General features: G+C 32.4%; 1 protein-coding gene across 3 annotated transcripts in view; it reads left to right on the top strand.

The window, feature by feature from the left end:
• The window catches only part of LOC143237828 (voltage-dependent calcium channel type D subunit alpha-1-like), a 99,636-nt gene that overhangs the window by 62,061 nt on the left and 14,863 nt on the right, over window positions 1–22,712 (top strand). For 2 of the 3 annotated variants that reach the window (XR_013020281.1, XR_013020282.1), the window contains exons 18-28: window positions 636–763; window positions 1,113–1,209; window positions 1,851–1,953; window positions 2,350–2,451; window positions 2,621–2,745; window positions 5,232–5,342; window positions 6,240–6,460; window positions 7,121–7,441; window positions 7,866–8,212; window positions 10,466–10,539; window positions 19,398–20,462. Coding sequence is in view for 1 of the 3 variants with exons in the window: in XM_076477470.1 (XP_076333585.1) it covers window positions 636–763; window positions 1,113–1,209; window positions 1,851–1,953; window positions 2,350–2,451; window positions 2,621–2,745; window positions 5,232–5,342; window positions 6,240–6,460; window positions 7,121–7,441; window positions 7,866–8,212; window positions 10,466–10,539; window positions 19,398–19,715 (1,947 nt within the window). In the remaining 2 variants the exon portion in view is untranslated. Of the gene's footprint in view, window positions 1–635; window positions 764–1,112; window positions 1,210–1,850; window positions 1,954–2,349; window positions 2,452–2,620; window positions 2,746–5,231; window positions 5,343–6,239; window positions 6,461–7,120; window positions 7,442–7,865; window positions 8,213–10,465; window positions 10,540–19,397; window positions 22,060–22,712 lie in introns of those variants that run through there. The other variant, XM_076477470.1, reaches the window with a different exon arrangement.

Below are 22,712 nucleotides of genomic sequence, written 5' to 3'. Positions count from 1 at the left end.
AACTTGGAGAACCAGGACCTTCTAGAGAGAGAGATATAAAGCTGTAACAATTTCTATCACAGCTTTGACAGGCAAAGTGTGACACCCTTGCAACACAAAGGTCATTGACTTCAGCATATTGGTGTGTCTCAATCAAGGTTATGCAATATAATCAAGAAGTATCTGCATCAGTTATATGAGTCAACATATATAGGGCCAGTCATACCTCTCTTTCAACTTCTGCATACCTCAAGCAGCTGCAGAATGAAACTAATACCCATGTTATTCCATACAAAGTCATAATGACTAAGTTATTGGACACTGCACAAATGGATTTCTGTGCAATTGAACTTTTCAGATTGTCCTTGTATACTAGATGGATTATACAGAAACCTAGCAGTGAGGAGTAGTGAGTGTTGTACTTTGGGCATAAGTCTTAGAATGCAGGGAAAGTGTCAAGGGGCATGATCATCAGATGTAGTGGCATGGACAATATAATGAGGCTCCAAAATCATTTTGATTTTTAATATAACTTACTCAACCTCCTGTAGATAAATACAGTAACAATTTTTGTGTTGCACTAAGATTCTGAATCCTAAAAGAGTGTTAGCTACTATAATTAGTGCTTATATTTATTTTTCCATCTTATTCTGTAGGTTATAAACCTGTTTGTAGCTGTAATCATGGATAATTTTGATTACTTAACACGTGATTGGTCCATTCTTGGTCCACATCACCTAGATGAGTTTATACGACTTTGGTCAGAATATGATCCAGATGCAAGGTTAGTGGGTAATCTTTGATGATGTAGTTTCTGTTAAAAAGAACTTTTTTACAGACTTTTTTACATTTAATTAACAAGGCTCAATTGTTACACTACTTAGAATTTCATTGATCTTTGCTAATATTAAAATTATTGTTGTGGAACTTTACCATAGCCAAGAGTATTAAATATTCCAATTTTGTATATTTTAGATAAATTCAACACTTTTAGTGCTTTACTAACAAATGTTATAACAATTGTTATAACAATCACTTTGTTTCAAACTTTTCATTTGCTGTTCTCTAAACTGTATGCTGTTGTTTTTTCATGGGTAGAAAATGTAAATTTAACATATTGACATTATTTGTAGGGGGAGAATAAAACATTTGGATCTTGTGACCTTGTTAAGAAAAATTTCACCACCTTTAGGGTTTGGTAAACTTTGTCCTCATAGAGTAGCTTGTAAGGTAAGTATGGTTTATAAACCACATAACTTTACAATATTTTGTTGTCAGTTGTTTTTAGGTTTCTGTGAAATTTTCATTACCTTTAAAGTTTAATAAACCTTGTTCTCATGTAGTATTCTATAAGATAAGTACAGCTCATATATCACAAACTCATGTTATACATTGTTGCAAAATGGTTCAGGACTCCATTACATATTTCTATACATCTTTGTAAACCATCATAGAAAGTGTTGTAAAGTTTGTATCTCAGAAGTTGTGAAGTTATCAGGGAATGTGTTTGGTGAAAGAAAACTGTTTGGTTGCTTCATTCTTATTATAAAGTATTGTGGTCTTGATGAAGAACCTATACAATAATTAGTTTTTATTAATTGGTGGATTTGATAATAGATTCTTGTGGTCTGAAATCAAAGGTTTTTATTTACCAGAATTAGTGCTTGTATATAGCTGTGGCATTAATTAATTGAATCTTGTTTTGAAACCACTTCTGTTTGTCTTGCTACATATGTATTTTTGTTTTATTATATGGTGAAAAATAACGTGATATCTTAAGTGTTTGTATGCAGTATTCGGCAATTTAATTCTGAGTATTTTTATAGTTTGGTACTTTTACTGTTATTTAACAGTCTGTTAATAATTAACAGAGGCTCGTGTCAATGAACATGCCGCTAAACACCGATGGGACTGTGATGTTTAATGCAACACTGTTTGCTCTGGTGAGGACTTCTTTACACATAAAAACTGAAGGTTAGATCTAGTTTTATGAATACATTATTGACATTTAACAATCTATAACACAGTGCACTAACTTAAAAGTTAACTAGTTATTTTGTTTCTAGTTATGCTTTATATTAGTTTATGAATTAAACATTTCTTATACATTTAATTCAAAAATACAAAACCTTGTAATCTAATAATTTCGAAAGGTGGACCTTTCTTTCTCAGGGACAAACTAGGAATACCCCAGTTTTTCCCTTAAAAAAGAAAGGTGCATCTTTCAGAAGTGCTTGAGTTATAGGGTTTTGTATCATCATGTTAAATCCATTTGTTGAATCTACATGTATTTTCAAATGGATGTTTCTACATTGAATTTATAATAAATATTTGCTGTTCAGTTAACACTTTTCGTATTCTATTGCCTAGGTAACATTGATGATGCCAATACAGAACTGAGGGCTATAATTAGGAGGATTTGGAAACGTACAAGCTCAAAGCTTCTTGATCAAATAATTCCACCTTCTGGAGGTTTGTTTTTGTGTTTTTTTTCACGTATTACACTTTTCAAAAAGTATCATTACAATATATAGTCTTGGAGGATATTTATCAAACTTCATATTTTTTTTAATAAAAAATTTTCATTAAAATTTATAAGCCTAAAAGTAACACTGAAACCATTTTATTTTCCCTCACTTAGCTGATGATGATGTAACAGTGGGCAAGTTCTATGCAACATTTCTGATTCAAGACTACTTTAGACGATTCAGAAAGAGGAAGGAAGAAACATCTGAACATGATCCATTGAGTGCTATGACTTTAACTGTAAGGATCAGGAGCTTTCAAAAGTGATTGAAGAACCCATAAGCTCAACTCTTTCAAAATCAATCAGTTCAGTTAAACATAAATCAAGCTAAATACAAACATTTCAGTATGGATTTAGAGTTTAAATGTATAATCTGCCATCACATTCTACATTACCAATTTTACAGGCCAGACATTGACTCAGTCTGAATTCAATAATATTGTAACATGAAGTCATATCAGTACTATTGTTTTCTCTAATCAGTAAGACAAGTTTCAGTTATTCAGCTTATTTGCAGAGGTGAAGATGTAACAGGATTATATTTCTTCACTTGTAAGGAATCAAAATTTTTAAACATAAATTAAATACAGTATAGCATCTCTTGAACAGCTAGTCAAGAGATGAAATCATTTTAACCATTTAGCAGAGAAGGCTGGTGAACAGAGTAAGTACAATAGAACATCCTTTAAGCAGTGAGACAAGCGATGGAATCATTTTGATTGCTTAACAGAAGTGGCTGCTGGAAAGGGTTAATTATATACAGTATAATATCCTTTAAACAATCAGTCAATGAATGAGGTCAGTTTGGTTGTTTAGCAGAGATGGCTGCTGGAAAGGGTTAAATTAATGAAGGGTAGCTGCTTTTTATCAGGTTGTTGAACTGGGGTTGGTTACTGTTAACTAAGATAAAAGGAAAGAGGTTGTTGTAAAGTGTTTCAAGGACCAAGTAAATTAAATAGAGAAAACAAATCTATTAAAAATGTTTATTGTTATTTTTATTATTATTTAGTTTTTAACCACTTGTTCTTTTCACACTTGCACTACATTTTAGTGATAAATCAAAACAATGTATTACTGTTTTATATTTTTGTCTTGCATGTAGTTTCTTTAATTTGCATTTCTTTAGCACATAAGAAATGCGTACCTCTTTACTGTGTATACTGCAGGGTACACACATTTACAAAATACAGGCATTCTTGCTTGTCTAGTATCAAGGTAGTAATAGTTAGTAAACTATATGTTAGCTGTATAAGTAAACAAGCATCTATTTCTGAAAAATATGGAAAATATACGGTTTGTTGTTTTTGAATTAAGCACAAAGCTACACAATGGGCTATCTGTGCTCTGTTCACCATGGGTATCGAAACCCGGTTTTTAACGTTGTGAGTCTGCAGGCATACCACTGAGCCACTGGGGGGTGGAAATTATTCAGAATTCCATTCATGAAATACTTCTAACTTACTAGCAATTTTAGTTAAGTATTGTAATAACAATGAACAAAATATAATTTAAAAAAGTAAAATATAGTAATAATAATCCATAGTTGGTATCCAGGTATAATGACTAAATAAATGATAATAATAAACAAACAAATTAGTAATCACGATAACTGTTAATATCCAGTTACCACAAGCTTTACTGTAGGTATCTGCGTATTCTTTAAAGTATAGTGACCAAGGTATATCTGATCTGGCATGGTCTCGTGGTTATGGCACTCAATTCACAATCTGCAAGTGACTGGTTTGAATCCCCACCACTGATGATGCTTGCCCTTTCAGCTGTTGGGGTATTGTGATGTAATGGTCAATCTCATTATATGTTGTCAAAAGAGTTGGCAGTTGGTAATGTTGACTAACAGCCTTCTTTATAGCCTATCACTGCTAAATTAGTGATGACTAACTTAGGTTTGTGCAAGTTGTTGCATGATATTCAAAGCAAATGAAACCAAATTGATGTACATATGAATTGTGGGTATTTCTGTTTTATTATTCCAGTGTCAAAATCCAAGACTAATGTAGCCATATAAAGAAAGGTTTCAACTCAAGTTTGAAGAATTTAAAAGCTGTTGGCTAGATATGAGGAGTGACCAGTCAATGGAAGTAAAATATACACAAAACAGTTGGGAGGGGATAATGTTTTGATATGAGAAGTGATTGTTAATTTAGATGAATGCACAGTATCCTATTGTGTTTTAAGAAGATCTGTTTACTATGCTGAAAATGTTTATAAATAAATCTTTGATTCCTATAAGCATTTTCATTACATTCAGAACGATAGTTACCAGAAAGACACAGTTTCGTCACATCATGATTCCAGGATTTCATGACAAAATAAGGATTTAGCAATAATCCAGTTATATTAATCTGTAATAAAAACTAGATTTTGATGTTCTTGACCCCATTTTGAGCCTAATATATATGTATGTATGCATGTTGTTTTAATGTTAACTTAATATAGCTTTATTATTAATATATTAGAATATTTGTCAGTATTCTTTCTGTAAAGATATCTTTTTGGTTTTTTAGATAATAAATGATGTAAGTATAAAATAAATTTTGAGGACTTCATCCATCCAGCAGTCTGTTTATATTTTTTACTTCAAGCATGTTGCCAACCAGCCTCTTTAGTTGCATATATATTCCAGTAATTAGAAAACCACATATTTTATTATCAAAATCATTGTTTTTTATGCAGATAATTATAAAATATTATTTTGTGTATACAGGCTGAACTTCGAAAATTTCATGACCTTGGGCCTGAGATCCGGCGAACGATTTCAGGGAGTTTAGATGCTGATGGATATTTTGATGGTGTAGATAAAGAACCCACACATAGAGTGAGCCTAACACTTACAAGTTTTACTTTTTAACATGTTAATACAATGGTTCCATATTTTAGATTAATCTTATTATGTTTTGACCATGTTATTCTTTACAACATACAGTTTCTGTCATAATTATGATGATTGACATTTAGCTCTTAGTGAAAATAAGTGTTTTCATCTGGATTTTGTGGTTATGATTGTTATAACGATTTCTAATGTCCAGTCTCCACTGCAACATTATTAATTAAAGTGAAAAATGCCATCTATCAACTTAGAATACCTCATTTCTACCATTAATATATTTAATTTGGAATCATTCAGTTCTCACTCTTTTGAACTGAAGATTGTGTGTTGAATTACATTTCATGAAGATATGTTTGTTTCTTCTATTTGCATTTATATATGCTAAATCAAAAGCAATGCTAGAAAACCAATTTTATAAAATAGAGCATATGCTTGAGATTGCAGAAACAAGCTCAGCTAGTAGAAAAGCCTGGCATGGCCAGGTGGTTAGGGTGCTAAAATCATAATCTGAGGGTTGCAATTTCGAATTACTATCACACCAAACATGCTCACCATTTCAGCTGTGGGGGTGTTATAATGTAGTGGTCAATCCCACTATTCATTGATAAAAGAGTAGCCTAAGAGTTGATGGTGGGTGGCGATAACTAGCTGCCTTCCCTCTAATCTTACACTTCTAAATTAGGAATGGCTAGTGCAGATAGCCATTGTGTAGTTTTCCATTATTTTCAAAATAAACAAACTTAGTTGAAAACTATGTCAAAGTTAAAGAAGAATAAAGACATCTCTGTAATTTTTTTAATCCATCTTTGGTTATATTTATGTTAATGAATAGGACCTATTTCTTTAGAGCTAATCATTCTAAGCAGGTATCTGTATTCATTTCAGAGGTATCATCCATTATTTGGAAGCATTTGGACCACTGAACATGCAAGATATCCCAAAGAAATTCAGTTGCTCCATGTTGGCCATTGTCAGCCTCGAGCTGGAATATCTCCCATTCACTCACCATTCTCCCACTATATACAGACGAAATTATACACTGTTAATCATATCAAATTACCACAAGACAGATATCTTAACTCTATTTATGGACCAGATTTATCAAGGTTAGTTCATAAAAGTTTTGCCATGTATGTCATTTTTTTAAGATGCTATACACAGCAAAATTTTATTTTCTAAAGCATTGTTGGTTAATCTTCTTAGATAAAATAATGGTTTGATTAGAAGTCACCAAAGCCATATGGCACAGCCTTTGTCATGACACATATGGCTGAATTAGAGAATTTAAAGTAGTATCCACTACACTGCTATGATAGGGAGAAGGGTTGGAAGGGGTTGATCAACAAACCCAATATTTTAGAAATCCTGAAAAATTCACTATATTCTGATTAAAAAAAAAATTAACATTTGAATTTCATATAAATCAGTTAATTTTTTGTGTAGAATACAAATTCCACTTAAAAAAAATCCTTTTCTTATTCTGTGGTACTGGATATGTCTTGTTAGAGAAGCTACTGTACTACTGGCAGTCCCACACAGTTATGGATATAACCCATGTGCAGTCTCTTCTACCATGGTGTGAACCTTTGTCTTTATTGGCTTTTCTATCACAGGCTCCTAAAACTGCTAAATGTCTCAATGTTGAAATTCAAACGTATTTCAGCATTATGTTTCAATAACGCATTTAATTATATTATTGCTGTTTTGTTATTACGTTTTTTTTTTATACTGATTTTAGTTTCATATTATAACATTCTTCTTTCCAGCTCTTTCTCAGTAGATGATGTAGAACTATACAACTATGGAGTAGTTTCTTCATTACCAAGTTCATCTGGGTCAACTTTACCTCTTCATCTAACCATTCCATCTGAGGGGTTAACAAAGTACAATGCCAGCTCAGTGAGTGAAAATTTTGGAAGTGACATCTTTCAGCTTAGAGAACTGTATCAAAAGCATGCTCCCAGCACCTCTTTTATGAATAGCAGTTCCAGTTTTGAAAGTGTTCTTCCTCCATCTAGCTTTCTTAACCAGGAAATAGTCAGTATCGACCAAAGTCCAGTCTTGTCTTTGTTGCACAACAAGTTCAGGTACTTCATTTCATCACTTTTTACTGCATCATTATCACTGTGTTATTCACAAGAAAATTAAATAATCCCACATTTGTTGCATGATTTATTTAACTAATACACAATGTATTTGAAATCTTGTTTTCATTTAGTTCAGTTCTAAACAATATTATTAAAACTGCTATATCAAAGATTTATTTCATGTCTTAGAAAAGATATTCATTAGATACCAAACTTATATTTCAAGTGTTCTTTGATCCTCATGTTTATTTAGAATTAAACTAACCTGGCTCACTTGAAGATGTTATAGTACTTCTTGGATACAGGCAGATTATTTCAATTAATATGCTTTTTTTCTAATTTGCTGATATATTTTTGTAATTTATCACAGGTGCTTAGCAGCAACATAGCTTGATACTAAGCAGTATATTATTGTGGTATTTAGTCTTTCTGTAGGAGATTCCAAAGACCAAGAAGGACCCCAGCCTCCCACTCCTCCACCTCGAAAATTTGCAAGTAGGAGTGGGAAAAGGAATTTTCGTTTGCCATGGGTATGGAAGCAGTACAGAAATGAGAGTCCTTTTTTTGTTGATAGATCTTGTTATCAACAGCAGGAATCTTATAACCAACCTCATCAGCACTCACTTAGTCACATTGCTACTTCACTTAAGCTAGCTCAATTGCCAGCAATGGCTGTTGCAGGAATAATGCCAGGTACCAGTCATAAGTCAATCCACAGAAGTAGCAGAAAATCTTCCAGTATTTTACCAGTTCACCAAGCTTCTTACCATGGTAAGTGTTAATCAACATGCACCTATACTTTTGCTTTTTACTGATGAAAGGAATAATTACACAAACATGTAAATGTGTATGGATCAAATTATTTTCAGTACACATTCATGTATTCTGAGCATGGCCATAAGTTTCAGCATTTTCAGCCACACCAGAATACTATAGCTTGAAATTATTTTACAAAGTTACAGTTGTTGTACTATTAAAACTAAATTTTAAAATTATTCTTAAAGTTGCTACTGGTGCCTATTGTGTATAACTTGGAAACACATTATACATTTGAACCAATTTTCATTTCACTACGAAAATTGCATTAATTACAGTTGTGATATATGATTTTCAAACAATGCACTGTATTTTTCTTCCAGGTGTGGCAGTCTGTTTCTAAGGAATTGGGTCTTGTAAATATATCATTGTTAAAATTATTTTCATGCAAATAGAACTACTGTTAGCTATAAGTGTTCCTACCAAATTCATTCTACTAATTTAATGCATAAATTAAACATAACTTTCTTTATTGTTCCTTGAAGATATTTGGTTTCTGTGATAAAAACTGTGCATTAACAAATATTCTATTTACTTTTGTATTTCACAAGGTTCTCTCTTTCATTTGTATAATACATGCATTAATGTGCCCTTGTGACTGTCATGTTGGACACGGCTCTTTGCTTTAGTTGTGTAATATATGTATTGATGTGCTCTTATTATTCTTATGTTAGACAAGGTTGTTTGTTTTAGCTGTATAATACATGCATTGATGTCCTCTTATTACTCTTGTATTGGACAAGATTCTCTGTTTTAGTTGTATAATACATGCATTGATGTGCTGTTATTTCTTTCATTGTAGACAAGATTCCATGAATAGTGGTAGGTACCATAGGATTGGAAGTTATATAATGTAACTTCTCTTTTCAAAGAGGTGATAAAATGTGTCCCTGTAATTACAGACCCCTTAGTCTTACATCAGTTGTGGGAGAAAGTTTGGAAACTTTAATAGAAAATGCTTTTCAAAGCCAGTTATCAGCAATCTTTTGAAAGAAGGTCAAGTGATTTGTAAGGCAGGATTTTCTCTTAGTGAAACCATGTTGACTGTTTATGTAGATGAGGGTAGGGTGTAGATTTAGTGTATCTGGATTTAAAAAAAAAACATTTGACAAGGTGCCACATAGAAAGATTTAAAAAAATTATTTCTACAGTCGTGGTGGATTAGTTAGTAAATTGGATAGAAGAGTGGCTGAATGAATGTAAACAGAGGGTTGTTATAAATGGGTTTCAGTCAAACTGGAGTAATGTTACAAGTGGGGTACCTCAGGGCTCAGTGTTCAAACCTTTGTCTTTTTTTTTATTTACTTCAATGACATCGGGGAAAAAAAATGGTTACTAAATTATTTAAGTTTTTAGATGTTATCAAGGTGTTGGGTGTTGCTGAATGTGAAAAGGATGCTGCTGATTTACAGAAATATTTAGATCATTTAGTGAGTTTGGCAAGTAAAACATGCAATAATAAATGCAAGAAACTGCATGTTGGTTATCATAATTTGAATTGGAATAACATTAACAATCTCATGAAAGAAAGGGGTTGTGGTGTAATAATCGATCAGTCTCTAAAGCCACTGAAGCAGTGTGCTGTTGCTAGTGTTAGAAAAAAAGATATATTTTAAGTTGTATCTACAGAAATATTGAATATAAATCAAAAGAGGTTGTAATTTAAATGTACAGGCCACTGGTTAGGTGACATTTTGAGTATTGTATTCAGTCTTTTTATCCTTCCCTGAGGACAGACATTGAATCATTGGAAAGGGTTCAGATGTATCTATTATTAATGAACTCTCAACTTGGAATAATAACACAGCTTTGCTACAACTAAGCCTGTTTTGAATAACTCATATAATTTTGTAAAAGCAAACGTAACATTATTACACTTGATGCACTAACCTATTCTTCTTTATTTAAAAAATTAATTTCATCTATTTTACTCTGTATTTTAATTTCTATTCAGAAGACATTGGAACTTAAGAAATTTTTATACCTAATATTTTACCATGTTTAATATAGCATGTCAAAGGTGGAATATATAAGTTTCAAAATGTTCAAGAATTAAAGTTTGTTATCATACACATGTGTCAAATGTTTGTTGCTGAAATGACTTGCTGTATTGTGGACACATGTAAATTGGAAAGTACTACTACAATGAAATTATTGATGTTTATGTATCATGTACAATAAATGTGTATTTTACATTTTGTATATTAGGTCATCAGTATTATGATTCCCCACTGAGGAGAACTCGACAGTTATATGATAGTGCAGAAAATCTTATTGGTCGAGTAGGTAGCTTTATGATTGTATGTTAGCTTTTTGTGGGTTTAATATTCACCAAAATTATTGAAATGGTTATAATGTAATTTTAGTTTTATCTGATTTTTTTTATTGCATTTAGTTTTATTGTTGGATGTTTATTTTTGAAAACATTATACATTGTTTTAGAATTTATGTCTAAGAATTCCAAGATCTTTATTTTGCTCATTGTAAAAACTTGAAACAACATTTAAATTTAAATTCAATTATGTTTTTTAAAACCTTATTTTTGTTTGAACCATAAGAGAAAGTTCCACACCTCATTAAAAACATAACAAAGAAATTTGAGGTTATAAAATGGTAATAAAATAAAATTTCTTTAAGATTCATACAAAGTATCAGATTTATGAATCACCATGATATAAAAGAAACTGCATAAGACTTTAGAAACATGATGTTAAGACAAGCTACTTTAAAACATCAGATACCAAACACACAGACATACATCTTAAATATAAAAAAACCTTTCATTTCTGAGATGCTCTCATGTCATCAATAAATGTGATTAAACTTCTGAATGTCCTTAATGTAATTCAAAGCATGCATCATTGCACTCATAATTCTCTGCTCTTCCTCCTTTCTTATGACTTATTGCACATGTGTTAAGAAGACACATTAATAAGCTCTGTTTTCCTGCCATAATCAAGATTTTTTGTGTGCAATTATCTGGATTTACAAGTCAGTGTTTACTACTGCTACAAATGTTTTACAGGGCTTGAATTGAGTAAAGGTAGAGCAAACTGGAGCACCATTCCTTTTTTAAAAATGCTCCTGTTGTTAGAAATTTGTATGAAAACATTTCTGCTGTAGAATGTCCAAGCACATTCATAAGTTAAATCAGTCTTATCAGTTCATGTCATTTGTACAAGTCTACTTTGCAATATGTCATTCTTCTACATTTGAGTTACTTTTCTTTGTCAACATACCATACAACATCATCAAATAATAGAAATAAGACACTATTGCAGACTTTTTGCAAAATTTCAAAATGTCAGAAAAGCCTTTGGTGAGGATGTATTTATTACAAGCATATTCAGGATACAGTGAGTGCATATGCATAACTTATTTAGTATAAGTTGTGGTTTAATTTTCTGTCACAGGACCAATTTGGTAAAACTGATTATCACCATCTACTCATGCCATCTTTGCACAAGAGATTTTGTGTTAACTTTCATTTAGCTTAAGTGTAAAACTAAATTTATTACTCTTTTTAAATCATATTCACTCACTTAGTTCACCTTCTCACTTCAGTTATGCTACATTACAAATTAGACTTGTGATTCTGGTAGGTAAATAACTCAGAATGCTTTTCAGAGCATCTCAAATCCTTGAGCTCCAGGGAGCCTTTAGCATCTCCTGAAATTTCCCCTATCTCATATGAATTGTGAAACTGAACTCCAATTATTAACTTTATGCAGCTCAAGCCCTAGATTTCTACCAATACTGGAATTTATACACCTGTTTTTTTTTAACATCCAGCAAGTTCCTATAATTGTAATGTTGGTCTAAATTTTTCTACATTTTCAAACTTATATATCGTATTGTATACTAGTGTTTCTAATAGGTATCACTTTCAAGTGTACTTTCAGTTGTGAAAAACCTGTCTTTTTCTCATTATAATGATTAAATTAAAAAATAAAAATTTGATTTGCCCTGGCTGTACTACTTCATTGTCTAAAGAAAATGACTTATTAGTGATATATCTTTCATAAGAAGTTTCTGCGTGTGTAATTTTAATATTTTTTCTTAGGTATGTTTTATTTTAAATATTGAACTAATTTTTTTTACACCTGACAATATTAATATCATGTTGAAAGATTCAGTTTGTGGATCATTACTGATACTTTTGATAAATTAATTAAAAACTAATTACTAATCTTTAGTTTGGCCATATAGTTTTAATTTATCTTACTTTTCAAGCTCTTCACCTACTAATAATGTGTTCTTTTTTTTTTGGTAATGGTGATGGTGGGGGCTCTTCCACCTTGTACCTCTTTTAATTTTGACCCATTGTCAGTTTTTGCCCAGGATATTGTTTTGTTTCATTTGGGGACTTTTATTTTTTACAGTAATTGTTAATGTTTAGCTGCTTTCATTTTCTTGATTTTTTTAGTTAGAGGGAAAAATGTTACCTTGCTGTCTGAGAACAAACAAGATGACTGCATTAATTTTGAGCTCATTAAGAAAAAATTGGGAAGTTTAAAACAATAATAAGTATCTTGGGCCAGATAATATTTCCTCAAGGGTTTTGTAGGAGGTTAAATATTGGATATGTGAGCCATTTACTACTATTTTTTTCTGTTCATGAATAGTGGGCAGGTATGAGAGGATTGAAAGTTAGCTGATGTAACTCCTCTTTTCAAGGGAAGTGATAAACATTGTTCCAGTAATTATAGACCCATTAGTCTTACATCAAATGTGGGAAAAGGTTTGAAAAATCTATTAAAAGGTGTTTTGAAAAGTCATTTAACAGATCTTCTGATGTTCTTTGAAAAGGTTACTGATTATGTAGATATATTTGAATTTTTAGAAAGCATTTGACAAGGTGCCATATAGAAGGCATGTAAAAAAATTGTCTGTATCTTTGTGGAGGATAATTTAACAAACTGGATTGAAGAATGGCTGGATGGAAGAAAGCAGGGAGTTATTACAAATGGAGATCAGTCAAACTGGATTGATGTCACAACTAGGGAATCTCGGGGCTCAGTCTTAGGACCTTTGCTCTTTTTGATTTACATCGATCACGTAGATGAAGGAACAGTCAATAAATTACTTAAATTTGCAAATGATATTTAGGTCTTGGGTGTTGCTAGCTGTGAAGAGGATGCTGCTAATTTACAAAAGGATATATATCACTTAAAGAGTAGAACAAATAAATGGCAGGTGGGTTTCAATTACAATAAATGCAAGATATTGCATGTCAGTTATCATAATTTGAATTATAAATATAATTAGGATGGGAATGACCTTAACAGTGTTATGAAAGAAAGGGATCTTGGTATAATAGTTGATCAGTCTCTAAAGTCATCTAAGCAATGTGCTGTTTCTAGTGGTAAAGCAAACAGGATTTTAAGTCGTACCTATATAAATATTGAATACAAGTCTAAAGAGGTTATAATTTCATTGTACAAGTCAATGGTTAGGCTACATTTGGAATATTGTGTTCATTCTTGGTCTCCTTACCCTTAGGAGATACATCAAATTGTTAGAAAGTGTTATTAGAATGGTTCCTGGGATGGAAGGACTGTCATATGAGGAGACAGTTGAAATATCTGAAAATGTTTTCTCTTCAAAACGAAGAGTTATGGAGGATGATTGAGGTGTTTAAGATTATAAGGGGAATTGATGGTGTTGATGTGTCATCTTATTTCACATTTAACAGTGAAGATAGCAGGACTACGGCACACAAATGTAAATTTGGCAGAGCAGGAGTAACCTTCAACTAAAAGAGTTTCATTATTCTAACAGGGTGGTTGACCTTTGGAATTGGTTGGTTTAAGATGTTGTAGAGGTAAGAAGTTTAAATGGGTGTAATAAAAGGCTTGATAAGTATATGAATGATAAAGGCTGTTTTTAAGTTAATGTAGTTTAGAGTGTGGAACAATCAAGATGTACCAATGAGTCTCATACTTTCCTAAAATATTATGTTGACATTAGCTACTATTGCTCACTCCACTTGACCCTACAAAATGGCCAAAGTAGTAATAGTCAAGGTGGGCCTTCCCAAACAACTCAATGACTTTCTTTTGTTCTGGACAAATCTCCCATCTAAACTACTGGGGGGGATATCTGAGATTTCTGGTTCATCTATGTAACTCTTGGCTCTGAGATCATAGGGTTTTATTGGTCCTTCAGTCTGGTAATAACATCATTTATTCTTCCTTACGTTATAGTTTTTTTATAAATTCTTGATTGGTGAGTCTCAAACTTCTGTTAGACAAGTGTAATAAAAATAATTAATGTGATTATCCAGATTCTTGCTCTTATCTCTTTGTGGTTCTGAAGATATCAGGTGATTAGAGACCTGTTTCAACTTATATTTTAATATAGAAATCTCAGTTTCAAATAGAAAACATAAGGTTGTCAGGAAAGATTCTTTATGGAGGCCATTGGAGGCCAATGATGGGTATTCAGGATGCTTATTTTTATACCCATGTTTATCAGCCATCCTTTTATTTTCTATTTCTTCTTTTTGCAATAAGGGAATAGTTGTCACATCACTGGCCTTACTTTCAGCTCAGTACATTTTTTGTGGGTATCTGATCTCTGTTCAGTCTCTTATGCACACTCATTTGACCACCCAGCAAAATACATCTCTTAGGTGCATCGTCCATATCTCCAATTTGTATTTTAGAATTAACACAGTATTTGCTATAAATATGGAGTTTTGGATCAACAAGCTCAGAGTACACTTCTACTGTCTCCTATGGTGCTGCAAGCTAACAAGTCTTGAATATATACCTTTATGTCTTTCTACTGTAATGAAGTAATGCTATTTAGGACTCAGAGGTTCACTCCAATGCCTATTTTTTCCATTGGTTTCAGGTTTTGTGCAGATTTGTTAAACTGACACTTGTGACAGTTGGGTCTTCTTTTCTTCGTATTTTAATCTCCTCTTGGCATAGGCTCCATGTTAGGGAATTAGTCATAGGTTGGTTTCTGAATTCTTCAGGAAGTAACCTCTCACTTTCATATGTTAGAATATTGGGCCGTTTTGCATGCTTATTTTGAATTTCTGCTCTTTCTACACTACCATTCAGTTTTGGTTCATATAAACACTTTCAAAGTGGTAAAGTACATCTACAGTTATGCCAGTACTCCTTTTTCCATCCTTTTCTGCAACTTTACTGCTTTTTATCTTCATTCTCAATTTGTTCGTTTCTTTCTTTAATTCAATGGTTTCTCTCCATGAAGTTGATTTCCATCCTTTGGTTTTTCAATGGCTTTCCAGAAGGCTGATGACGTGATGATCAGTGCCTTGAGATAATCTTTTCTTTGTACCTACTCTTTTTTTCACCTTCTTCCTTAAGTACTTGCTAAGATCAGTTACTTATATTTCAGGATTCTCAGTCCAAAGATACACTTTGGACAGCTGAACAATGATTTCTGTTGTTACATCTAATTTTTCAATGGGAGTTAGTCCCATTACACCATGGAAATACTATAGCCATTTTAGAATGTCTTTTTTTTTTATCACAATGATTTCCAGTGTCTATGGCTTAATGGTTGACTGTTGTTCATCTCTTTGCCTGAGAAGCCTTATTCTTTTTTTGGGTGGCTCAGTTATTAATCCATCCTTGTTAACAGTTTTTCCCTGTCTTTCAGTCTTATTGGGCTACCTTCAGGAGTTTGTGCATTAAGTAGTCTCTTTATCTTCAACTTCTCAACAATTTTTTTTTCCTTCCCTATATATTTGTTTTGTGATCATAGCTTATCAACTTTTTCCATATCTGGTTCTAGAACTGCTTCACCTTCCATCTTCTAATGGCCTGGAAGTTGTCAGTCAATTTTGTTTCCACTCTTCAGTGGCCTTTTTCATACCTTTCATCTTAATAATCTTAAGTACTAACATTGTTCTAAATAAAGTTTGGACTTAGCTTTACCTTTCTTAGCTTCTCCTGCTATTGAACTCTTACTGACTTGATGATCTGTCATCTTTCCCAAAATCACATTTTTCTTTTATTACTTGCAGAAGACATTCTGACATCTATGTCATGATCCTTTACTACTTAACTTTTCTGAAATGCCTTATACCTGCACCATATCAAGTTTCAGTACATACAAGTTGAGCTATGAGAGAAGGTAAACTTCATTTTTCACTTCTTTTTGTTACCTGCCATGACTGATGTTGCTTCTCATTCAAAGAAACTTTTAATATCATATCTGCAACAATTGTTACTATTTAACACATAGTGAATCTTTCAGAGTTTCAGAAAAAAACAGTGTACACAGCCTTGGATAATATTTTGGCCAAATTAACAAATTCTTGGTTGTACACTTGATCTGTGTTGTTTACTCCTCTTGCCAGCATATGAATGAATTTAAATACACTCAAGAACTGTATTTACACATTTTGTTACTGGATGTGGTTATTCATGATAGTTGAAATCCTCAACAGATGAATTTTTTTTTTTTACCTTCTTAGTTAACTCTTGAATCCACACTGCTGCTATGCATAGCAATTTCTGTTTCACTATATGACTCAAAACCCTATATATCAATTACAGAACATCTCAGATTATGGTATGTACATAAGTCTCCTTATAGTGTGAGACTATATTTGAATGGATTCGTCCAGTTTGGAATTTTACATGCTGCATATATATCTGCTTGTCTTATACATAAACTCCATCCCCTGCAGTGGTATATTGTGAGAGAATGATGCCCTCTGGAAGTGGACAGAAGATGTCATATGGTTGTTGGTGATTTGTCATGGTGGGAATATTTTCCACCTCTGTGTTCTCGTCCTTATGTATGATTTGAGGCATCAAAGACAAGACAGTTCTTCTTCAAATGACACCTTTTAGCTCCAGTCTTGTTGGTGAACAGTTTTATTTTTATTGCTTTTAATCTGTTCATTGTTTCAATTGAAATTGTCAAGCCAGTCTTTTGGTCTACATTAGTCTCCAGTTGTCAAGCTCATGCTCAAGTTTGTCTGGGTTTTTTCAGTTCTCCCAAGTACCTACTGACTGGGTAAATCTTGTGCGCTACTAGCATTTTTTTAGATGTAGATGTGTGAGACTTTAGCCTCGGAAGCATGCCCAATCTCTATTTATTACTGGTTTACTCCTCTGAGAATCTTCTACACAAATACAAAACAATGTATACTAATCTGACACCACCTGTGAATATGGTGGTTCCTCAGGTAAATAAAAACATACTGCCTGACTTCACTTTTTTATGTCTTATTTAAAGATTGGTGAGGGCAAGCAGGTACTGTACTATGAAAATGCATTTTCTGAATGACATCATTTGGTATAATCTTTGGTGAAGCCAGTCTGCTCCACACATTTTTCCTGTGAATCCAGTTCACTGAATCTGTTCCAAATTTGTATTTTCTTCAGTTCTGTTTGATCACATTCTCAGTTGTTATGGTCTTGGTCATTACCTTCTTGCCTCAGTCCCTCAGATTGGTTGAACAACTGGCCCTTATGGCTCCCTCCAGCTTCCTTCTCCATCTCATTGAAAGTATCCTATTTTTTGTTTGTTTTTTATGTCAGAAGTAAGTTTACCTGTTTTGAATTTTACATTTTTAGAACTAAAATGAAATTAAAACAAGTGCTTAAATCTTGAAATATACCACCCATCTTTGTCCAATCAGGAGATATGTGGTTCCATCACAATTATAACTATGAAAGGTGGATTATGGCTGGAAAGCAGAACTTATACAAGTCCTCCTGATGCAAACACAATAACTGATATAGCATGTGGGAAAATGGGAAAATAAACAAACAGATAGACAGACATCAGAAATGCTCAACAAGAAAAAACTTTTCAAACTTCAGAATTAAGTACCTGTTTGAACTAGAGCAAATTGTAAAACATTGACTAAGAAACAAACATGGTACTAAGGCAAGGTAGTATAAAATTATTTTTAAGAACTGTTTGTTTGTTTTTTAATTTCACGCAAAGCTACATAAGGACTATCTGCACAATCCATCCCTAATTTAGCAGTGTAAGACTAGAGGAAAGGCAGCTAATCATCACCACCCACCACCAATTCTTGCACTACTCTTTTACCAACGAATATTGGGATTGACCGTCACTATGTAATGCCCCCACAGCTGAAAGGGCGAGCATGTTTGGTGGGATGGGGATTTGAACCCATAACCCTCATATTACTTTTTTAAGAACTAACACTGTATTAACTTAGAATATTAGGTTTAAGAAAATACACTGAAAACGTCTATATAAAAAAAGCAGGGTATTAGGAAATTATTGTTAGAATTGACCTCTCATATTTCAGATTTGAACTGTATACAGTGTAATTTAACGATATAACTTCATTCAACCCAAGTTTATCATTCCTTTTGTTAATAATATTGTAGTATTCTAAATAAAGTAATTATTTTCCTGTTATGTATACTTGTTGCCTATTTGATTATAGATAATATAGTTTAATGCTTTCAATAGTAATAGTAAATTTACAGACAAGAATTTCTAAGTGTAATGAAATGGTTTTATTGTTTGGTATGTACTACTTGTTCCAACAGAATAGAAGACAAACCCTTGTTCTATTGAAACAGGAGTATGTCTCCCTCCAACATCACTTGTGCTTGTAAACCGTTGTTTATCAATTCACTATTATGTTAGCATAAGTTGCTGCAATAACAGTTTGTAAATTTGTTTCTTTATTGCTAGATTCTGTATTAAGGTAAAGTTTAAAAATTAAATTGTTCAAATGTTAAGTGTTGTTCTCGCAATGTCAGTCGTAAAGAAAATGTTTTTAACAACAAAAAAGTGTGAAAAAATGTATTTAAGTTACTGAAGTTGTTAAACATTTAGAACTAGAATTTCAACTTATTTATATTTTGACATTATTGTGATAATTATTTTATGCGTGCTTGAGTGGTGGTGATTGTTTTTAGGAATAATTATGTTTTTGTTTTTAAATTGTGATTATTTTTACCATGTTAAATGCTCATCTAATTTTTGGTCAATAATTGGAAATTGTTGTATTAATATACATAATCTGTGCATTTTATTTCTGCCCCTTGTTAACTGCATTCTTTTAATAACTTAATTGTGTTTTAAATTTTGCTTCTGATTAAGGTTATTCTGCTCAGTCTCTCTCTCTCTCTCTTTTTCTTTATCAAAACAATTTCAGATCCTCCATGAACAAAGTTTAGGCAAATTTTGTGTCCGTGCTGCACAGTGTGAACGTTCTGAGGCAAGAGAGATGACTGAAGAAGAGATAGATCATGAGATCCTGCAGGCTGAAAGGAAGAAAAGTACAGGGTTAGAAGACTGTGGTTTACAGATTCAGATTGATGATTATAGCAAAGTGAGATCAGAATGTGCCAACATGACAAATCGTGGATTTAATGTACCGGGTACAAGCCATCCATACAGAAATAAAAATAACTCTTTTAATGCATTGTCCAGTAATTGTTTTAGTGAATGTGAAGAAGATACTAAGCTATAGCACTGAGGGCTACACCAGATGTGAAAAGTACTGTTAAATGTGAAAGTTTTATGTTGCATGAAAACATGGTTCCTGGGTAAGCCAGTGTTTATTGCAATTATACTAGATTTCTTAATTGTTGTGGTATAAGTAAACTTCTACAAAAAGGCCTTAACTGACCAACAATAGAATAATGGTGGTGTGATAAGCATTGAGTGCCTTCTATATCCCCTTGTGATTTATGTAGTCACAAGTTATCTTTGTGATGACCCTCGTGAGTTTGTTTATTCTATGGTGAAATACTGACTGGTGTTTCCTGATCTCACAGTTCTCTCATCTCTTGTGACACAGCTATCCTGCAGAATATGAACTATTATCATTCTACATACCCAGTACAAATCACAACTGTTGATATTCCAAATAGGTCAGTATTTGGTCAGTGTCAAGTCTTCCTTTATATTCATTGTATTACACTGTTTCATCTACTCAAGTGCAAAGTACAAATCATCATCTCAATTAGCTCTGTCTCATTGTTATTTCTAGACAATGGTAGAAGTATTTCATCCAGCATTGTTCATTAAATTATGCTACTGTATTAAACCTAAATGCTGGTATAAAGATTTTTCTAGCTGTTATCTAGAGAAAAGTAAAACAGTTTACTGTTACTTCAGAATAACGTTTTCTGTTTTCTCACCTGCAAGTTTCAGTTTTTACAGCCAGCAAGATGTATCTTAACAGACATCGGAGTTGTCTGTTGCTGCTCTGAAGGTAAGTTTAATAATACAAGGTAATTACTAACATTAGTCTAAATAACAGTTACAATGTATCAAAACAATATGCAAGTCAGACATTTTGAACACTCATATTTTATTTTGATGTTTTACCTAAATATTCAAGTGAGGTTGAATTAGTTAGTTTAGTTTCACTATTTCTTCCATTATCCTTTAGGATATGTTTGTATGGTATCTTGTGGTAGGATGAAATTATTTTTCTTCTCTAGTTTTATCTTGAATATTATGATAAACTTAACAGCCTTAATTGTATTTAATCATGAAATTACAGGTGGAGTCCATAAGACTTTGCTGTTCACTATATTTTTCCCAATCATATGAGTCAAACAGAAAAATGTGAACAAAAATTACTGTTAGTTGCTGCTTCAACAACCTATTTTATGTTGAAAATAAATTAGTTAATCCACTTTTTATCAGTTCTTTATATGACCATGAATGATTTTGTGAACTTTTATGTTTGTTTTTTCATTTGGCTCATTATAGAGATCAGCAGGAAGGAAGGGGTCAGGGTCAAAGTTGGAATGGTCAGGTGCTAGGTTCATCATCTTGCATTACTTCTTACCCATTGTGTCTAATGATAAACATGTGAAAATGGAATTTACATCAACATTTTATAAACTGTCACTTAATTGGACAAAAATGTCTTAGTTGGGGAGAAATGAGCAAATCAGAGAGAAGTACATAAAGTGTTTTACTATTAATTTGCAATTTTACATTTTTTAAGGTCATTGTTTGATAGAAAATGTCTGGACTAATGTGATGCTTTAAATATCCAAGAACATAAAAAATAATGGAGATAGGTATAGACAAATTTTATTGATGAGATAAATAAAGGGCTGAAGAGAAATTCAGATGGATCTAGTTGGAAAGGAGTATTAACACATAAGTGGAGTTCCTGGTGTAGGATATTGTAGCTTGCATGATTAATGGGCACTTATGAAAGTGTATACTGTGAGAAAGACCCTATGTGGTTTTTGTAAAGATCTCATAAGCTACTTTAACCATTTTTTGGGTTAAAAATTGCTGTTAAAATTATACTTAAAAGGTACAGAATATAACCCAACACCTAAGAGAAACTAAAATCTCATACTTATGGGACTCTCTGGAACTTGAAAACATTATCAGTTTTTTCCTTTAAAGCCATTCTGATCCCTGTATTGAATTGTTATAAAATGATGAAATATGTAGATTCCACTGGTAGGGAATAACATAAAAACAAGTTATGAAATCTGTTTGTAAAACTTCAATTAAACATGGTGGTAGATCCTATCACCAAATAACCTTAACCTTTCAGCAATGGGAGATTGTTAGGTGATGGTCAATCCACACTATTCATTGGTAAAAGAATGCAACCCAAGAGTTGAAAGTCCATGTTGTAGTCTAGTTACCTTCCTTCTAGTCTGTCACTGCTAAATTAGGGATGGCTAGTGCAAGAAGTTCTTGAATAGCTTTGTGTAAAATTCATAACAAATGAAGCTAGGATATTCAACCTTATTTTACTTTTTATTACTGTGCACAACATAAAATTTATTAAGGATGTTTAGGATACGAAAACCTGAACATCTTAGCCACTGTTGCTAATTAATTTGTTTCCTTTTTTAGCACATTTCTGACATTAAAGCTTTTCTAGCACTTTTGTGTTATTTGTGACTTTTTTTAAGGTATTATTATAATGACCCAGGGTTTCTAGTTATTTATGATGAATACATGTTTTATTATGATGTTCCAGGACTTTTATTTTATTTTTTACATTAAAGGGTTTATTATAGGGGACATAGGTAATGTTGGATTTATGCACATTGACCAGCTCTATCTGTGTCATCTTGATACCATCTAAATGACCACAAAGCTGTTGATCTTTGTGCATGATGTATGGAGAGACAAGGATTATCTCTTTATAATGAGAAAAGAAGAAAAGCAACTAGAAGGAAATCATATGTTGTGTGAACCTGGCAGATACATGAAATAAATGAGATATTCAGAATATGTTACATTTAAACAATATATTTTATATACATCACTTTGCGAAAAAATTTCACTATCATTTTAATGTTCATTTCATCTCTCATCAGCTGAGTAGAAAAAGTGTAGATTGCAAGTAACTGTATAGGGTTCACAATTTAAACTTAATAAACACCAACAAGAGACTTTCAATAACTTTGGTATCAGAGAAAGACACTTCTTGTGATCTGTTAGATATCTAGCGTAGAGTTGCATAACCTGTGCA

Source organism: Tachypleus tridentatus, chromosome 13 (genome assembly GCF_004210375.1).
Source record: "Tachypleus tridentatus isolate NWPU-2018 chromosome 13, ASM421037v1, whole genome shotgun sequence".
Lineage (NCBI taxonomy): Eukaryota > Metazoa > Arthropoda > Merostomata > Xiphosura > Limulidae > Tachypleus > Tachypleus tridentatus.
Note: the sequence above shows the minus strand (reverse complement) of the source record. Positions and strands in the feature narration are given on the sequence as shown.